This window comes from Kogia breviceps, chromosome 16, assembly GCF_026419965.1.
Source record: "Kogia breviceps isolate mKogBre1 chromosome 16, mKogBre1 haplotype 1, whole genome shotgun sequence".
Classification (NCBI taxonomy): Eukaryota; Metazoa; Chordata; class Mammalia; order Artiodactyla; family Physeteridae; genus Kogia; species Kogia breviceps.
In genome coordinates, this window is record NC_081325.1 from 24,373,326 (window position 1) to 24,393,456 (window position 20,131).

Sequence of the window (20,131 nt, forward strand, 5' to 3'; positions counted from 1 at the left end):
ATTCCTGTCTTTCTGGTTGTTTGGCCTGAGACATCCAGCACTGGAGTTTGCAGGCAGTTGGATAGAGCTGGGTCTTGGTGCTGAGATGAGGACCTCTGGGAGGCCTCACTCTAATTGATATTCCCTGGTTTCTGAGGTTCTCTGTTAGTCCAGCAATTTGGACTTGGAGCTCCCACCACAGGATCTTGGGCCTGACCTCCGGCCTGGGAACCAAGATCCTGCAAGCTTCATGGCGTGGTAGAAAAAAATAAAAAAGAAAGAAAGAAAAAAGCAGTACAATATCAAGGAATTAAAATACAAAATAAAATTACAAAGATAAAAATATATTAGGAAAAATAAAGCTATAATTGAACAACTGCAACAAGGTAAAATAAAACCACAACAGAAAAAAAACAAAACAAAATGGGGGAGGAAAAACATGCCAAAAGGAGAGTACGATAACAAAATATAAAGAATTAAATAAAATTAGAAAAGTAAAAGATTAGGAAAAATAAAAATATAAAAGAATCAACAACAATGAATCAACAAGGTAAAACAGAACCCTAATCTAAAAGAGAAAAAAAAAAGCCTTGGCTATGGGGGTGGAGTTTGGTGGGGGTGGAAGTTAGGCAGGGGTGGGGTTTAGGGTAGGGTGGGACCTAGGTGGGTGGGGGGTGATGTTTTAGCGGGGGGGGCAGGGCCTAGGGGTGACATTGAAGCATGGGGCAGGGCCTCTGCTTAGGACCTGCACATAAGGGGAAAGGCCAGATGTCGAAAGGAGGGCCTCTGGAGTGTGGAGTTCCGGAGTTTGGAGGTAGGGCGCTGAGTGAGGTTGTGTGGGTGGGGTTTATCCCCAGCACATTGGAGGGGGTCTCAGAGGGGGTCTCCAATTGTAGAGGTGGGGCCCTGGGTGGGGGTGTAGGGGTAGGTTTTGTGCTCTGCGTGGCAGGAGGGAGGCTCTGATGGCAGAGGATTAGGCCTGGGAGCCCAACAGGCTTCCTGGTGACTAACGGACAGGGAAAGCACTCCCCATCCCTTCCGTTCTGTTGCGCCCCTCTCCTACTATGTCCCTCAGGGTCTCCCCCATCACCGCTGGACGCCTAACCGTGGGTGGGTCCCGCTGGGTGCAGGAACTCCTCCCCTCCCTCAGCCACCCCTCAGGGGTGTTGGTCCTGGAGGTCTGGCCTTTACTTTTGCTCCCCCTTCCTTCCCTCCCACTCCCTCAGGATCCATGCAGCTGGAGGAGGCATAGGTGGGCAGAGGATCAGGCCCAGGATCTCAGCAGGTTCCTGGGGGCCCAAATGGGCAGTGGAAACCTGGCCATGCTCCCTGTTGATCCTCTGCCCTCCCAGTGGTTCCCCAATTTACCCCTTTGGGCGTGGGATGCCTTTCCCTCCCCTAGCCGCCCCTCAGGGGCACCAGTCCCATCCCACCTCCACTTCTCCTCCCCCTTCACTCCCCCCATGCCCCACATCCTACCCGGTTGCTGGGGGTTCCTCCCGTCCCCTTAGATGTCCGTGGTCCCCCACTGGTGCCTGGTAGGTGCCCTAGTTGTGAGGAGATGCAAATACTGTGTCCTCCTAGTATGCCATCTTGACTGTCCCTCCTACATAATTTACTTTTTAACTACATTTTCTTTCATGCTTTCTGTTTTTTATCTTCTTGGCTCTGAATTTTCTGTTCCATTTATTTATTTTTCCTCTTTTCTCTCCTCTCCTTTCCTCCCCATTGTAAGAAATTTCATAGTGTTTTTGTTTTAAATTTTGTATTACATTTGGTTGGCCTATTACAGCTCAAAATATAAGTCTCACTCCAGTTCAGGGAAATTTCTATTTTCCTTTCACATTTCTTCCCCTATACTATCTCTTCTCTCCATTTCTGGGTTATGTATCAAGTGGCTTTTGGAAATTCTAGATCTGTTCTCTATCTCTCTTAATCGTTTTTCTTATACCTTCTGTCTCTTTGGCCTTTTCCGTTGCATTCTGGAAGAAACCTTGAGCTAGATCATCCTGCTCACTACGTTACTTCATAAGTGTCCATTCTGCTTATTTGGCACATGCATCAAATTTGTTTATTTACCAAGGTTGCTGACTTAACTTTTTTCATAGCCATGTTCTGTTTTATAAGTGCAGTAGTCTTTCTGATCTCTTCATTGATGGTAATTATACAACCATTAAAATTTTCTATTTACTATTTTAGCAGTACTTTTTTTCCTTTCCATTTTAAGTTTTATCTCGTATAGTTTTCTTTCTTGAATGTTTGGTGATTCTTGGTTATCTCCTCATGTTTCTTTGGGCACACAGCCAAGTGATATATATAGGAGCCTCTCTTATGCATGTGGCAGCCTCTTGTTCTCCTAAACTCAGCAGGTACTGGGACGTTGTCCTGTTTCTCTGAGCTCAGACACCCTTCCTCCATTCACTGTTACTGAAGGGGCCTTGTCAGTGCTTGCTGCTTTGTACACAAGCGTGGGAGGGGAAGAGCCCACTGCCAAGCTCATCTCAGTGTAGTTCTCCAACTGGTCATCTCCATGACTGCCTCCCAGAGCTCCTTCAGAAACACAGCTAACTCAGCCCTGGTTTATCCTGCATGCTTGTTTCTCCATATAATTTATCTTGTCTCCTTTCTACCTTCTAGGAATTCACATTTTTTTTTCTGATAGGCTGAGTGCACTTACTGATTTTGCATGGTTATTGATTTTATATGGTCATTTGGAAAGTAAAAACAAACCAAAAAATGAGAACGTACTTAAATTATTCAATGACAGAGAAAATTATCATAGAATACACTAGAAATCATGGTGAGAGCACTTTATGGGGAATGCATTCAAAGCTGTACCCTGAGATGCTCTACTCAGAGAAAGAAAAATCATAACTTTAAATCCAATCAGAAATGAATTAAGTATCCAGCCTAAGAATTTAGAACAAGAACAATAAACTATACTGAAGGAAGTAATTAAGAACAGAAATTAATAACAAAACTTCAAGAAACAGCTGTTATAAAAATCCAACAGCTTGTTCTTTGATAAGGTCAACAAAATGAACAGATCTCCGGTAAGTCTAATGAAGAAAAGATTAGTAAAAATGCACAACTGCATTTCTACTGTTTCTACACAACAGTAGAAATGAGAGGCTAGAACCACAATTTTAGAAAAGATTAAGTTTATATTACTATAGATAATACTATGCTAAAGAATTGAATATGTGGATTAAGTGAATGGTTTTATGAGAAAATGTAAAACTCGAAAATGATTCAAAGAATTAAAATAAAGACAAATGAAAATGTGAGTGATTTCTAAAATTTTCTGAGAATTAGTTCTCCCTAACAAGCTAAACTTGGATAATTTTCCAGGCAAGTTCATTAGAATTTTCAAGGAGCAGATTTTTCTTCTATGTTCTACGAATTGTTTCAGAGAAAGGAAAAAGATGAAATAATTTAGAATTAATATTATTTAACTATCATCCCCATGATGTCACAACCTGGTAAAGGGAGAACACACACATACACACACACACACACACACACACACACACACACACACGCACAACGCACATACATACACACACACACACACACAGATTAATAGAGATTAACATCTGAAAGAAAATTCTAACTAATGAGATTTTGTTTTTCTCTCTTTTTTTTTTTTTTTTTTTTTTGTGGTATGCGGGCCTCACTGTTGTGGCCTCTCCCATTGCGGAGCACAGGCTCCGGATGCACAGGCTCAGCGGCCATGGCTCACGGGCCCAGCCGCTCCGCGGTATGTGGGATCTTCCCAGACCGGGGCACGAACCTGTGTCCCCTGCATCGGCAGGCGGATTCTCAACCACTGCGCCACCAGGGAAGCCCTGTTTTTCTCTTAAATAATTTACCAAGACATAGTTAAGGTTTTTTCTCGGAATGCAAAGATGACTAGATACATATTATAACTTTTCATATCATATCACTGCAAATATGATAGGTCATGAGAGAAAAAGAATTTGACTACCTCTGTAGTTGTAAAAACTGGGCATTGGTAAGTTAAAATCTATCAATTAAAAAAAACAGTGAGTTAGAAATAAAATTTTTTTAACATATATAGTGTTCCAAAGCAATAGCCAACATTAAAGTCAGTGGTAAAATATTAGAACAGTGAACAACATAAGGGTATTTGCAACCCCTACCACTAACCAGTGGTGTTCTGCAAATTCTAACCTAGTGCTTCTCAATGTTATTTGATGAAAAACTCTTTTTAGTGAAGGGGAAAAATCCTTCAGTTTTGCATGGAACAAGGTTTGGGACTTGTTTTAGTCAACTTGATAAGACAAAAATTAAAAAAGGAGTTTGTCTAATTATTGGAAATAAGTAATTTATAGATGACAGCAATCTATCTGTACAACCCAAGAGAATCAACTGAAAAATGCTTAGAACAAATGGAGTTAGAGTTGGTTATAAAACATTTATATAAGAATCAACAACTTCCTCAAATATTAGCAAAAAATTAATTATAAAATAGGGGATAAAAAGATCTCATCAAAAAGCAACTATAGGGACTTCCCTGGTGGCACAGAGGTTAAGAATCCACCCGTCAATGCAGGGGACACGGGTTTGAGCCCTGGTTCGGGAAGATCCCACATGCCATGGAGCAACTAAGCCCATGTGCCACAACTACTGAGCCTGTGCTCTGGAGCCTGCACGCCACATCTGCTGAAGCCTGCGTGATTAGAGCCCGTGCTCCGCAACAAGGGAAGCCACTGCAATGAGAAGCCCATGCACTGCAACGAAGCGTAGACTCTGCTTGCTGCAACTAGAGAAAGCCTGTGCACAGCAACGAGACCCAATGCAGCCAAAAGGAAAATAAATAAATAAAATAAAATAAAATAAGATTTAAAAAGCAACCATGTAAAAAATTGCTCAATCCCTTAAAAAAAAAAACCACCAAAACCCCCCAAATCTAAAAACCTCCCCAGAAAACCTGAGAACTTTCCTGTGATCCATTAAAGTCAATTTGAATAAAGTAGAGATGGCTGATGCCCCTGAGTGGTAAAATCAATACTATAATATCTGCAGTTCTATCCAAATTAATTAGTGAGTTAAATGGAATTCCAATAAATATCTCAATGGAATTTGATGTAGTTTGAAAAACTATATCTACACTTCAACTGGGAGAATAAGCACAAGATTAAACAAGAAATTTTATAAAAATATGGATAATAATTTGTGTGTTTGCTGGGGCAAGGAGGGCTTACACTATTAGCTATTAAAAAACATTATAGACTCCCTTGTACTGCTGCTGGTAAAAGGGGAACTGAAGGGCTATCTGACGATACCAAATTCTAAAGAGTTTCCTAAATATAAAAGTATTAGATCTAAAAGGTATACATCTATTCTGAGGAAATAAGCAGAGATGCACACAAGTGTTTATGTAAGAGTGTTTATTTTAAAAATCATCTTAATGGAAAATTGGAAACAATTTGTTCAGCAGTAGAGGATTTGAAGATTTTGAAGTTTGGAATACAGTGCATCAATTACTACTGTGTTTTAATGACATAGGAATATGCTCACCTATGTGAAACTGAAAAAAGGCAAGATTATAAAATAGAGTCTGTGTGAGTTTAGAAGCCTACCTCTTCTTCTTATGGTACTTTGTCTGTGGATTACTTTGTCTCTCTAAACCTCATCTGTTATGGATCATAGTGATGTTATTTACCTCATGACATTGTTTGGAAGATTACGTGAGAGAAAGCACGTGGAGAGTTTTATCCTAATGCCTGGCATGTGGAAGCCTGTAAATGTGACTCAAGGTGGTGATAAGCAGTTATAATTTCTGTATGTAGGTAAATCAAGAAATGAAGGAAATATACTGACATGCTAAAGGAGCTTATCTCTGGGTGGAGGGTTTTTATGAGTGATTATTATGTTTTCCTTCATAGTTTTTGTACTTTCTACATTTTTGACAATGTATAAGTAAATTTTATAAGAAAATTTTTTTTTACGTTAGAAAGAAATTTAATTTCTTAAAAAATTTTTTAAGTTAGAAGAAATTTAATAGGAAGTATTTATGGGTGGGAGATAGAGAGCTGTGTGATTCAATGACTACTGTAGCTGAAAGTCTACAATAGTAGACTTTTCAGAAAGCTGAAAGTTTCTTTATATTAAAATGATAGAATTAACAATAACTAGTAAGAAAGAAGTACACATTATAAATGCTATTTTTTCACTATCCTACTTTACCCATGAGTAATTCCTTGGATTTGGTTGGTCTCCTCTCAATATTTTGAGGTCATTTCCACTTTTTCTCATAGCCAAGGACATCTTTGTCCTTCTGGGCAAAGTTACTACTGTGGGGAGCCACAGAACCAAGACCCCTCTAAGCTGTCCCCAGCCCCAAACTCTTCTCCTGTTTTAAAAATCATTCAAAGTAGGGGTTCTTGAACTTCATGGCATTAACTCTCCTGCTTCTACTATCCTTTTCCTCTTGTTGAGTTGAGAGAACACTCTCTCCTGGGAGAAGTATGTCCTGCCCGTGTGATGGCACTTTAATGTTTACATAAAGCAGTCAAGCTGAACCATGTCAGAACATGCCCCACTGGAATTCAAACATGATTTTAAAATGACCCTATCCTAGTCTCCAGTTACTACAGCCTTGCTTTGGAACATGCCTTTAAACTCATCAGCTTTCTCAAGCATCCAGCCTTGAACACACCTGTTTGTTGTATAGTTGAGCCTTTAGTAAATTGCAACACAGAGAAGTGATTTCTATAACCTCTAGCAGGAGATGGTGACCCTTTTCCTTCTTGCTGTTAGCTTGGGCCCCCAGCACTGATCCCTGGCAGCCCTTCTTCCAGTGAGAGCAATCCTGGTAGGGTGGGCACAGAAAGTGGCACCGTTTGCAGTGTTGTCCTCATTTACCAAACACCACTTGGCCAGTGTTTACAGGAGGTTCTTCTCTTGGCATCTCCTAGATGATATTTTGTTTTTCCTAGTACTTAAGTACCTTCTCTATATGGAGCTCTGTCTGAATGCAGGGAGATGAGCAGAGCAGTGAGAAGACACATACTCTTTCCCCTGGGAGCCTTCATGGATGCACTTAAAACCTCGAACATTCAGGAACATTTATTCCTTGTCTCTCATTTGCATCCCTTCCTTTGTATTCCCGTGTCATGTTGCTTGAACTTGTATTCAGTAATGCATTTCTTTTTGTTTTGTATCACAGTTGTTTCTGGGTCTGTCTCTCTCATTATACTGTGATTTCTTCAGCTTGGAGCTGGGTCTTCCTTGCATCTGTGCCTTCAGCCTGAATCCAGGTGTCTGGAAAACGGTTGGTGCTTCACAAATTTGTGTTGAGTGAGATAAAATCTGACAGTGTCTCAGATGCTGTGCGTCATGTCCCTCTAGCTTAGAGTGTTTTGATTTTCTTAATGTCCAAAGCTTAGTCCTTGGAACAGGAATGACTTATTTTCTATCTGTCCAACGAGGTATTGCACTCGTGTGAGAGCCGCATCAATGAACCAGGAAGGAATATGCTTATAAAGCATGCAGATGCATCTGCAGTGGCTGTCAGTTCAGGAGAACAAATTAATTAGTTGAAATAATCCTTTGTGGCACCAAAGGAAAACCAGCCTCTCCCTAGTAAATATGGTTTGCTGCTTACAGAATAATAATCCTGAGTGCAGTGGAGCTAGAGCCCCCACTTCTGCCACCTGGAGCAGTGGTCTTGCATGGTGATGCCTCATCAGTTCCCTTACCCTTCCCTCCTGCTCTGTTTTCTCCTCTCCCCTGTCCTTGCCTCTGTAACAGGATGCTGCGTGCTATTCTCTTCCTGTCCTCTTTTTTTCTTCCCTGACACCCCTTGGCTTCATGATGTAGTATTTTGCTCTTTTACATTTTTACATATTAAAAACTGTATATCCATTGGGGTTTTTAAATAAAGGAAAGCATAAAGAAACAGAAATGGTCTCCCACACAGATAAACCTTCTTGATGGTTTGAGGAAGTAATATATTCATGTGGTTCAAAAATAAAAAAAAAAAACACTATGATATTAAAGTTTCCTTCCTCTGCCTATCTACCCGCTATGCTTTTATCTCCAGTGATAGTTATAGTTAGCATTTTAGTATGTGGTTTACCATAAAAATGTCTAAAATATGATGTATGCCAGCATATGAGTTAAAAAGGATGTGTATCTTTTCTATTTACATGGAAGTCCCCCACAAAATTGCTCTAAACCTAACTTTTATTATTTAATGTGTCTTAGAGATCTCACCATAGGCATCCCCCTCAGTCTATCTAATTCTTTGTAACTGTTGCATAGTATTCTGTTGTGTGCACGGTCTACCTTACTGTTCCAGGTCCATGTTAATGTGCACTAAGACTTTCTCCTGAACTTTTACTGTTTCAATAATACAAGTATGCCTCTCCTTTTATACATATCTTTGAACACTTCTGCAAAGGATGTGTACATTTTACATATTGATGTTTATTGCTCTCCAAAAACTAAATTAGTTTTTATTAACTTAGACACTCCACCAAAGTGCTGGGATGTACCTGATTCTCTATCAAACTTTTCTAGTTTCTCTAACTGTGATAGAAGAAAAATTTTATCTCATTGTTTTGATTTATATTTCTTTGACTTTGTGTGAAGATGATGACTACATTTAATTTACAGGCAGTCTGTAGTTTACCTGCCAACCTCCTCCTCCTATCCTTGGCCTTTTTCTGTTTGGTGGTTGTGTTTTCCTTGTTCGTTTATATAAGGTCTTCAGCTACCTCCTCAGGCCTTCCCTGAGACTCCATCTAAAATAGGAACTGAGCCACTGAGCCTCACAACAGCGTGTTTAATCCTCTGCATAGGATTATGGGTGGATATTTTTCTCACTTATTCATGGGCTTCCTTTATTCTAGAATATAAACTCCTAAGGAGCAAGGATCTCATCTTGTTCATTATCATTTTTCCATCATGTAGATCCAAGCCTGCCTCATAATAAGCACTCAGATATTGTTGAATGACTGAATAAAAGAATAATTGAATTAGCCTATGTACGTTATACACATTTTGTTAAACATCTTTATTGGAGTATAATTGCTTTACACACAATTCTTAATATGGTATTCATTAACCTAGGTAACCAAACCTATCCCCTTAATTTTTCCTTAATCATACTTTCTTATTTATTTATTTATTTATTTTAAACATCTTTATTGGAGTATAACTGTTTTACAATAGTGTGTTAGTTTTTCCTTTACAACAAAGTGAATCAGTTATACATATACATGTTCCCATATCTCTTCCCTGTTGCGTCACCCTCTCTCCCACCCTCCCTATCCCACCCCTCTAGGTGGTCACAAAGCACAGAGGTGATCTCCCTGTGCTATGCGGCAGCTTCTCACTAGCTATCTAATTTACATTTGGTAGTGTATATATGTCCCTGCCACTCTCACTTCGTCACAGCTTACCCTTCCCCCTCCCCATATCCTCAAGTCCATGCTCTAGTAAGTCTGTGTTTTATTCCCGTCCTACCACTAATCTCTTCATGATACATTTGTTTTTTCTTAGAGTCCATATATATGTGTTAGCATATGGTATTTGTTTTTCTCCCTCTGACTTACTTCACTCTGTATGACAGACTCCAGGTCTATCCACCTCATTACAAATAACTCAGTTTCATTTCTTTTTATGGCTGAGTAATATTCCATTGTATATATGTGCCACATCTTCTTTATCCATTCATCTGTTGATGGACACTTAGGTTGCTTCCATGTCTTGGCTATCGTAAACAGAGCTGCAATGAACATTTTGGTACATGACTCTTTTTGAATTATGGTTTTCTCAGGGTATATGCCCAGTAGTGGGATTGCTGGGTCGTATGGTAGTTCTATTTTTAGTTTTTTAAGGAACCTCCATACAGTTCTCCATAGTGGCTGTATCAATTTACATTCCCACCAACAGTGCAAGAGTGCTCCCTTTTCTCCACACCCTCTCCAGCATTTATCATTTGTAAATTTATTTGATGATGGCCCTCTGACTGGTGTGAGGTGATACCTCACTGTAATTTAGATTTGCATTTCTCTAATGATTAGTGATGTTGAGCATCCTTTCATGTGTTTGTTGGCAATCTGTATATCTTCTTTGGAGAAATGTCTGTTTACGTCTTCTGCCCATTTTTGGATTCGGTTGTTTGGGTTTCTTTTTGATATTGAGCTGCATGAGATTCTTGAAAATTTTGGAGATTAAGCCTTTGTCAGTTGCTTCATTTGCAAATATTTTCTCCCATTCTGAGGGTTGTCTTTTGGTCTTGTTTCTGGTATCCTTTGCTGTGCAAAAGCTTTTAAGTTTCATTAGGTCCCATTTGTTTTTATTTCTATTTCTCTAGGAGGTGGGTCAGAGAGGATCTTGCTGTGATTTATGTCATAGAGTGTTCTGCCTATGTTTTCCTCTAAGAGTTTGATAGTGTCTGGCCTTACATTGAGGTCTTTAATCCATTTTGAGTTTATTTTTGTGTATGGTGTTAGGGAGTGTTCTAATTTCATTATTTAACATGTAGCTGTCCAGTTTTCCCAGCACCACTTACTGAAGAGGTTCTCTTTTCTCCATTGTATATTCTTGCCTCCTTTATCAAAGATAAGGTGACCGTATGTGTGTGGGTTTATCTCTGGGCTTTCTATCCTGTTCCATTGATGTATATTTCTGTTTTTGTGCCAGTACCATACTGTCTTGATTACTGTAGCTTTGTAGTATAGTCTGAAGTCCAGGAGCCTGATTCCTCCAGCTCCGTTTTTCTTTCTCAAGATTGCTTTGGCTATTCAGGGTCTTTTGTGTTTCCATACACATTGTGAAATTTTTTATTCTAGTTCTGTGAAAAATGCCAGTGGTAATTTGATAGGGATTGCATTGAATCTGTAGATTGCTTTGGGTAGTATAGTCATTCTCACAATGTTGATTCTTCCAATCCAAGAACATGGTATATCTCTCCATCTATTTGTATCATCTTTAATTTCTTTCATCAGTGTCTTGTAATTTTCTGCATACAGGTCTTTTTTCTCCTTAGGTAGGTTTATTCCTAGGTATTTTATTCTTTTTGTTGCAATGGTAACAAAATCTTTTGTCTCATATCTAGAACTGATGAGTTTAGTTTGTTCAGGGTTCATATGATCAAACTTAGAATGGGTTGGATATTAGAAGTTGCTCCTTTGAGAAATGGGTTAATACATGTGGGAAGAATTATCCTTTGACAAGAGAGATTTAGGGTTTTTTTTTTTCTTTTCTTTTTAAAAACAGCTTTATTGAAGTATAATTGGTTACAAAGTACTACACATATTAAATGTGTATAATTTGAAGAGTTTGTACATATGCATACTCCCATGATACCATCACTACAATTAAGGTAAAAGACATATTCAACACCTCCCAGAGATTCCTTGTGTCCCTTTGTTTTTGTGATAACAACATTTAACATGAGATCTATCCTCTTAATTTTTTGTTTGTTTGTTTTTGTTTTTTTTTTTGTGGTACGCGGGCCTCTCACTGTTGTGGCCTCTCCCGTTGCAGAGCACAGGCTCCGGACGCGCAGGCTCAGTGGCCATGGCTCACGGGCCCAGCCGCTCCGCGGCATGTGGGATCTTCCCGGACCGGGGCACGAACCCGTGTCCCCTGCATCGGCAGGCGGTCTCCCAACCACTGCGCCACCAGGGAAGCCCATCCTCTTAATTTTTGAAGTGTACAATACTATATTAACTATAGCCACACAGCAGATCTCTATAACTTATTAATGTTGTACAGTAAATCTCTATATCTTATTAATATAGCATAACTGTCATTTTATACCCACTGAACAACAACTCCCCATATCTCCCACCCCCTAGCTCATGACTACCACTATGTCTCTTAGCAGATGTCCTCAAGGTTCACCACATTGTTGCATATTGCAGGGTTTCCTTCTTGTAAAGCCTGAAAAATATTCCATCCTAGGTACATACTAAATTTAAAAAATTAATTCATCTACTGATGAACAGTCAGGTTTTTTCTATATCTTGGCTACTATGAATAGTGCTACAAAGGACATGCAACTGGAGATACCTTTTTGATATCCTAAATTCAGTTCTTTTGGATACATACCCAGAAGTGGGATTGCTGGATAATATGGTAGTACTATTTTTGATTTTTAAAGGAACCCCCATACCGTTTGTCATTCCCCAACCAACAATGAACGAGGGTTCCTGTTTCTCCACAACATTGTCAACACTTAGCCTTTATTTGCTATCCTAACAGATGTGAGGTGATATCTCATTGTAGTTTTGATTTGTATTTCCCTGATAGTTAATGATATTGAGCATCTTTTCATATACCTGTTGGCCATTTGCATGTCTTCATTGGATAAATGTCCTTAATTTAAGTCCTTTGCCCATTTAAAAAACAGGGTTATTTATTTTTGGCTATTGATTTGTAGGAGTTCCTTATATATTTTGAAATTAACCCCTTATCAAACATGGTTTACAAATATTTTCTCCCATTCTATAGCTTTGCTTTCCATTCTGTTGATTGTTTCCTTTGCTGTATGGAAACTTTTTAGTTTGATGTAATCCTACTTGTTTATATTAGCTTTTGTTGCCTGTGCTTTGGTGTCACATCCAGGAAATCATTTCCAAGATCAATGTCAAATAGCTTTTCTGTTATGCTTTCTTCTAGGAGTTTTACAGTTACATGTTTTATGTTTAGGTCTTAAACCCATTTTGCATTGGTTTTTGTGTATGGTTTAAGGTAGGGGTCCAGTCTGATTCTTTTGTATGTGGATATCCAGTTTTTCTAACACCAGTTGTTGAAGAGACAACATTTCCCCATTGTGTGTTCTTGGCACCCCTGTGAAAGATTAGTAACAGTATATGCGTGAGTTTATTTCTGGGTTCTGTATTCTGTTCCATTAGTCTATATGTCTGTCTTTATGCCAGTACATTACTAATTTAATTACTGTAGTTTTGCAAAATATTTTGAAATCAGGAAGTGTGGTGCTTCCAGCTTTTTCTTCCTCAAGATCACTTTGACTATCCTGGGTCTTCTGTGATTCCAGATGAATTTAGGATTGTTTTTTTCTATTTCTGTAAAAAAATGCCATTGGAATTTTGGTGGGTATAGCATTGAATCTATAGGTTGTTTTGGGTAGTATGGACATTTTAATATTAATTCTTCCAATCTATGAATGCAGGATATCTTTCCTTTTATTTGTTCCTTCTTCAGTTCTTTCATCCATGTTTTGTAGTTTTCAGTGTACAAGTATTTTACCTGCTGGTACTCAGCATGCAGTCGCAGTCGCTGTTTGGGAGGCTCCCTTCTCTGCCAGGTAATGGTCCACGCTCAAACTCCATGAGGTCCTGACGGCCCCTTAAATGAGTTATTCATATACTGAGAAAGCTCCTATTCACATCTCCCAGTATCTTTAAAAGGCTTGAGTGCATACATGGGGGATGTCCCAGACACAGCTTCTGATGGCAGGCCGCCTACAGGCACCTCACTTGGAGCACAGGTGGTGCCCGTGCTCTCAAAGGCCAAGGCCTGTGGGCTGCCATCTTGGGAACGCCCTCCCTCCCGGGATTTAGGTTTGAACTTAGGTTAGATAGGATGTACTAGAACTTTTGAGTGTAAATGGGCCCTGTAGTTCTAGATATGGCTGTTTATTAACTACTGACAGGTTATCCTTAACTGCCTATTTTGGATGCATTTCTACAGAAGATTAGACAACAAAAAAAGTCTAAGCTCTAGTCTTTATTTTGCTACTTAGGAGCCACTTAGCATTTGATAAAATACTTAAACTGAGTCTCTGATCCTTTGTTTCCTCATCTATGAAACAAGCATAATAATGCTCATCCATTCATTCATCAAATAACACTTTATTTACCTGCCTACCTTTGAGAATTGTTGTGAGGATCAAGTAACAGAATTCTGGTGTAATTTTTGTTTGAAAATGTTAAGGTCTTCTGGTTAAACACTGCACTTTCAAAATATTTCATTTGCTTATCTCCAGTCCCTCTTTCACCGAATCCCACTAAAAACATAATACACGAAATGTTTTTTAAAAAGGCACAATAAGCCAGTATGTAGAACAAAAGAACAGGCCAGGAGGCTGGAGCGGAAAAAAAAAAACAAACCCCCAAACCAGGATATCAGCACAATTTCAAGCTGGAAAGTAGAGCAGGAAAAGCCAGAACTCATTTTCAAGAAGTGGTAACACTGAAGTTGAAGCAGTCCCGATACAAGTGTGGAATTGGAGGCACCTGGTATCTCTGAGGGCTAGGGTTGAAAAAAGGATGACTTGGAAATCTAACTCAGGAATGGTAAGACCCCTAGGACCCTCCCCCACCTCACTGAAAGTTAAAAAAATAAAAAATGTTGTAAGGATGAGGGATGAGGATGGTGGTGTACCAGGAAGGGAAGTTGGAATTGGGATGGAAGCCAAAAAAAAATACTATTTTTTAAAAAAAATTAAGAAATAGAAGAATATTCATGCTTTGAAGGAGATAAATGACAGATGAAACCACACACAAAAATTGAACATGATTGTGTGCTGAGGGAGAGGACTGGAGCTTCTTTTATTTTAATATAAGCCTAGTATAAGTAGTACTGTTGTGTGCTTGGTAGACTTTTAAACTATGTTCAGATAGCGACAAAAATTAAAATGAAAGACTTTATGCCATTGTAGAGAACGTCTCTAGCACAAGGCTTGCCATCTAGGTATTTAATAAGTACTTGTGAAGTGGCTGAATGAATATTATTCAGTTATTTAGAGAAGTCTCCAATTTTATCCTTGTATTGGTGCTAGGTAGAAATTAGAATTAAATAATGTGCTTTAGGGATTAATGAGTAGCATATTTGGATTATCACAGTATAAGAAACCAGTCTTTGTTCTGGAGACTATAGAATGTTGGAAGGCCTTTGAATATAGTTAAAATAATAAAATGTCAATCTGAACGTTGAATTTATTTTATACTTTTCATCATGGAAGTCTGGGGGTTAAAAAAATACATGTGTTGGTGTGTGTTTATCAAGAGGTGATAATATTTTCTCTCTCAGAAAACCTCTTTGACTTAGGTACGAACTTATGACATGGGCCTGATAACTTCCCTCTGCCTTATTCTGTCTTTGACATGAGGTTATAACTTGGTCTGCCTCAAGATGTATGCAGTTGAGTACTGAGATTCTCTGGCACCTAGGTTTTTGGTTTAATACTGTAAACACAGTAACTGAGTGTGGAAGTTGTTGCCTCTTCCAAGAAGATAATCAGAATGTCAGAAGCTAGAGATTTAGTTTTAGTTATATGATCTCCTATTTGAAGCAAATTATCCTCTCCAGGAAGTCCAAAATTCTGCTAGTATATGAAGTAACCCGTCAATGATAGGTGAGTATTATTCTCCAGAATGGAAAGTGTTTTTGGAATTGCTCTACAGAATCAAGTCCAATATATATTTGTAAGTAGCCATGAATTTGTTGGGAAAAAGAAGCTAGAGAAATTACCAAGAAATAGTATTGTGTAACATTCGGTAAGGAACTAATTTGTTTTTCTTTGTAAGTCACAGGTGAGTTTGGCTCACATGGTGTTTTCCTCAGTGTTACGTTGTATCGAATGGTCTAATATCTTGAACATGCATGTTGGCTTTTTAATCTCACAATTTTACACTCACAGAGTTATTATTTGACTAAGGCACAATTATTTTTGCTACCTGGTTATTTAAGAAAATAATTTCACATGGAAATGGTACTTAAGTAAAAGTTTCAAAAATGAAATATTGTACCAGCTAAGGTCAAATATTTAATTGATTTGGGTGTCTTCTGTACAACCATGTTAATTGAAAACCATATTTTAAAATTTCATTGTTCCTAGAGTGAATTACTGGAACTTAAACACAAGCAACAGGAGGAAGAAAGAGCCAAAATCCACCAGGCTGAACACAGGAGGTATAAATGGCAATAAAATAAGCATCTTTGGTTAAAACACTACCTATAAAGTTTTTTCAATGTTTTGGGGAAACACTAAAGTAATATTGAATACAGTTTTGGAATCTATATTACCTTTTAATCTTTATATTATTGGGGTGTGGTATGTGTGAGGATGCCAGCTGCTATGCATGCACACACACACATACACATACAATATCCAATTTTTCTGAACTGGTGGCATAAATTGACACTAGAAAGCTCTCAAGCTATATGTTTATTTAGGTCATTCTTAATTTTCCCCCCATGGAGCAAAGCATATTAATCCTTTGATATGATGCTTTACCATTTGTAGACTACTTTAGAATGATTGAACCAGTATAGATGGTAAGATACTCATACTTGAATATAAAAGCTCAGACAAGAACTACTATTAAAGTTGTTTTATGTTGACTAACATATTAGGGAAAAAAATCTTAAAATAGAACCAGTAAGTAATTTTTAATAGTGGAAATAGTCTCTATCTTATTTCTAATGTCAGGCAGTAAGAGTACCCAGAATATCATGTTGATGTTGGACCAGTGCTAATAAATACCATAGATATCATTATTCTAGATTTTTCTAGGGAGCAGCTGGGTTATTTGAGTTTACTGCAGTGTGACTGTCTCAGGAGAAGAATTTAATGTAAAGGTTTTCATGACTTAAAGGAGCAAATTCTTTTGAAACTGACTGGCTTCATTTATGTGGTTAACCTTCCCACTATCACTAAAGTGTATTTTTAAATTGTGGTGGTTTCATTTTGTAAATGAGACTTTAAAAAGTGTTAATGGAAGCTCCCAATTCTGCTGCAGCTGCCAACTGTGGATGTGTACTCATATTATTTTGACTGGATTTTTCTGCTTCCATAGCCCAGTCAGAACAGTTTTAAAATATCAAATGTGAATTTATGTGTTCTTCTCTGGTTATAAGGAAACATAAAAACTCATACACTGGTTAGACTATTTTGTTGGGTAAAGGGGAACCATTACTGCTACCTATTTTATAATAAAGTAGGTCATGAATTAGTTTAGTCTTTTACTTTTTTTTCTCTTTAAAAGTCTTCCTATTAAAAAACCTGATATTGTATTTCTATAACATTGGTTAGTAGTAGCCAGTTATTTCTCTGAATTTCTGAGAATTGGATTATAAAGCTTTAAGCATTTTAAAGACAGTGGTATGTCACATTAATAGGTCCCATTGCTAAGAAATTAACCTTCAATGGGCACCCAATAAAAATGCGTTATTTGATTAGAAGTGGAAAAGATTACTTTTTTGTTACAGGAACCCTGACCCTTATTCTTTATTTCCTTATTGCTGAATACATAAATATTGGTGGCACTATTTATTTCCTACACCTCCTATTCTTTCTACTGATTCTAGTTAAATGTAGATCCAAATTTAATCCAATAGGAAATCTCTCTAGATAATAAACTCAGTAATCAGTTTTGAAACAACTGATCAAGTCTTTAAACATATTTTATGCTATCAGTTTTTGATAAAAGCTTATGTTTGTATTGTCCTTTGGAGTTTATAGTGACCTTTTCTATGTTATCATATGAAAATACTCATTCTGTTGTCTCTCTCTCTTTTTTTTTTTTTTTTTTTTTTGTGTGTGTGTGTGTGTGTGTGTGTGGTACGCGGGCCTGTCACTGTTGTGGCCTCTCTCGTAGCGGAGCACAGGCTCCGGACGCACAGGCTCAGCGGCCATTGCTCACGGGCCCAGCCGTTCCACGGCATGCGGGATCCTCCCGGACCGGGGCACGAACCCGTGTCCCCTGCATCGGCAGGCAGACTCTCAACCACTGCGCCACCAGGGAAGACCATCTGTTGTCTCTTAATGAATAAAATAGCTGTGTCCATTCCTGCTGAGGGCAACAATACAAACTATGTAGTCTGAGCATACGGGATAAGTTAGGTTTTCTCCAGGGACATAATTTTATTGGAGACAAAAAGACAATGTGTTTCCTACCGTTTGGAAGTTCATATAGCAGAAAGTGCAGCCCTGAGTTTTATAATAGAAAGCTTGTAGATTCCTAATAAGCTTTACAATGAATCCCATAATGATTGAACCTGATTGCACCTGAACCTGACCCAGTGTAACTTTTTGAGTAAGAGAAGAAAGTTGAAGCTCCAGTGGGAAAAGACAGAGCACTGGGGTCAAGGACTTGAAAGGATCTGGGCCACAAGCTGGAAATTGGAATGAACTGAACTGATTTATTGAAACTCGAACCATCCTTGATCAATAGTTTTTATCCAAGTTAATCCTTAGAAGAAAATTCAGAGCACTAGCTGACAGCAATGAAATGTATGTATTTTCTAATACTAGTAAACAAAAATATAAACTGGTACTTTTTTCCCCTATTTGAATTTGTTACTGAATCCAAGTTCATACTTCTCGTCCCATGACAGGCCAATAAATCAGAGACGAGGTGCTGGGGCAAGGAATAGCGACTTTATTCGGAAACCGCAAAACTGAGAAGATGGTGGACTCGTGTCCCAGAGAACCATCTTGCCTGAGTTAGAATTCAGGCTTTTTTTATACTAAAAGGGGAGGGAGTAAAGTCAGACATTTCTTGGTTCTTGTTAGCTTCCACAGGGGCTGTGTTAATTTCTTCCTCCCTGCAGTCATTCACAGGTGGGCCTGGTCAGGATGTTTCCTGTGAGCTAAACAAAGGTATTTTAGCATAATGCTCATTACCTGGGAGGCAGGGCTCCCAGAGACGGGCCATTCTGTATAATTTAAGCTTATAGGAAACATCCCTTTAGTGATTAACTTGTAGGAGAATACAAAAGATTCTTCCCTGTTACAAATTCTTGATAGAAATTGAAAAAGGTAATCTGTTTACCACCCATGATCTCTAGTTGACCCACTCTGCTGTCCGCTTAGTAACATGCTTAAAAGTGAATCACATCACCTTGTGTGCATCACAAGCCATCCATCTTCAAAGTGTTTGAGTGAATTGAGTGCAGTGGACAATGAACTACATTCACTACCATGGGTAACTTCACAATGCAGCTGCAGTCACAGAAGCAGGTGGGGACCATGCACCTGGACAATTCATTCATTCACCTCTTACATATCAGGGCACACTCTGTGAAGGCTTTGTTCTAGGCACTGGGAATAGGTGTAAACAAGGCAGAGAAGGTACCTGACTGCATGGAATTTACAATCGGGAGGAAAGAAACAGAAGTCAACAGTTTAACAGCGAGATTATTTCAGACAGTGATACACACCGGGAGGACCATGTCTCAGAGTGATGTTAAGGGAGAGATTGGAGACGATAGCTCCTCAATGAAGAGGTGACGTCCAAAAACAAGAGCCGGTCACATAGAGATGGGGGGGCAAAACATACAATGGAATGTCCCCTCTTATCAAGCACAGGAACAAAAGCAAAGGCCCTGAGTCAGGAATGAGCTTGCTCTTTTTGAGTCCCAAGTGATTTGATTATAGATGGTGAGGAAGAGAATAATACAACATGAGGTAAGAAAGGTAGGCAGGAAATAGAAGATTCTGTAAGCCAATGATTTTATTCTAAGACTAACAGGAGTCATGGGAGGGTTTTAAACAAAATTCCAGAAGGCATGATCCCTTTTATAATTTAGTAAGGTGGCTGTATGGAGAACAGATTGCAGAGGGCAGAAGTGGAAGCAGAAGCAAGATGAGAGAGGATAGGGATTTGTACTAGAATGGTGGTCATCAAGAGAAATGGATGTGTTTAGTGGGTGGAGCCAACAAGAATTCTAGTGGATTGGATGTGGGGTGGGATGGGGGGGATATTGAGGGAAAGCCCATCTTTGTTACTGACAAAAAGACTGGATAAAAACAGCCCCAGGCATATGGACCATCCAGAATACCATTGGTTGTGTAGTTTTAGGGGGATCAAGGTCAGTTCTGTCTTCCTTAATATTCAAGTCTCCAGCTCAAGTATCTTACTTTGATCTGCATGCTGAGAGGTCCAGAAAAGGTGACTTAAACATTCAGTTCTGCAGTGAACCAGGCTGACCAGAATATGGCACCTGGGTAGATTTTATGGTGAGAGATTAAAAAAAAGCCTTCTAATAACTAAGATGTGACCACTGCCAGACGCGGCTTGGAGTTGAGGAGAAAACAGCAACCCCATAAGCCAGAGACTAACCTGGGTCAACGTGCAGTTGGCATTTTAGCTGGCACACTGAGCAAGACCGATAGGCAAACCCCCAGCCTCTGACTTTG

At 38.9% G+C, this 20,131-nt stretch overlaps 1 protein-coding gene and 1 long non-coding RNA gene across 4 annotated transcripts in view; one reads left to right on the forward strand and one right to left on the reverse strand.

The window, feature by feature from the left end:
* Positions 1-20,131, forward strand: part of EPSTI1 (epithelial stromal interaction 1) — a 95,655-nt gene that overhangs the window by 66,583 nt on the left and 8,941 nt on the right. For all 3 annotated transcript variants that reach the window (XM_059042216.2, XM_067016829.1, XM_059042217.2), the window contains one exon: positions 15,827-15,900. In XM_059042216.2, coding sequence (XP_058898199.1) covers positions 15,827-15,900 — 74 coding nt within the window. The remainder of the gene's footprint in view (positions 1-15,826; positions 15,901-20,131) is intronic.
* Positions 1-20,131, reverse strand: part of LOC136792818 (uncharacterized) — a 78,004-nt gene that overhangs the window by 41,512 nt on the left and 16,361 nt on the right. The gene's annotated exons all lie outside the window — the stretch shown is intronic.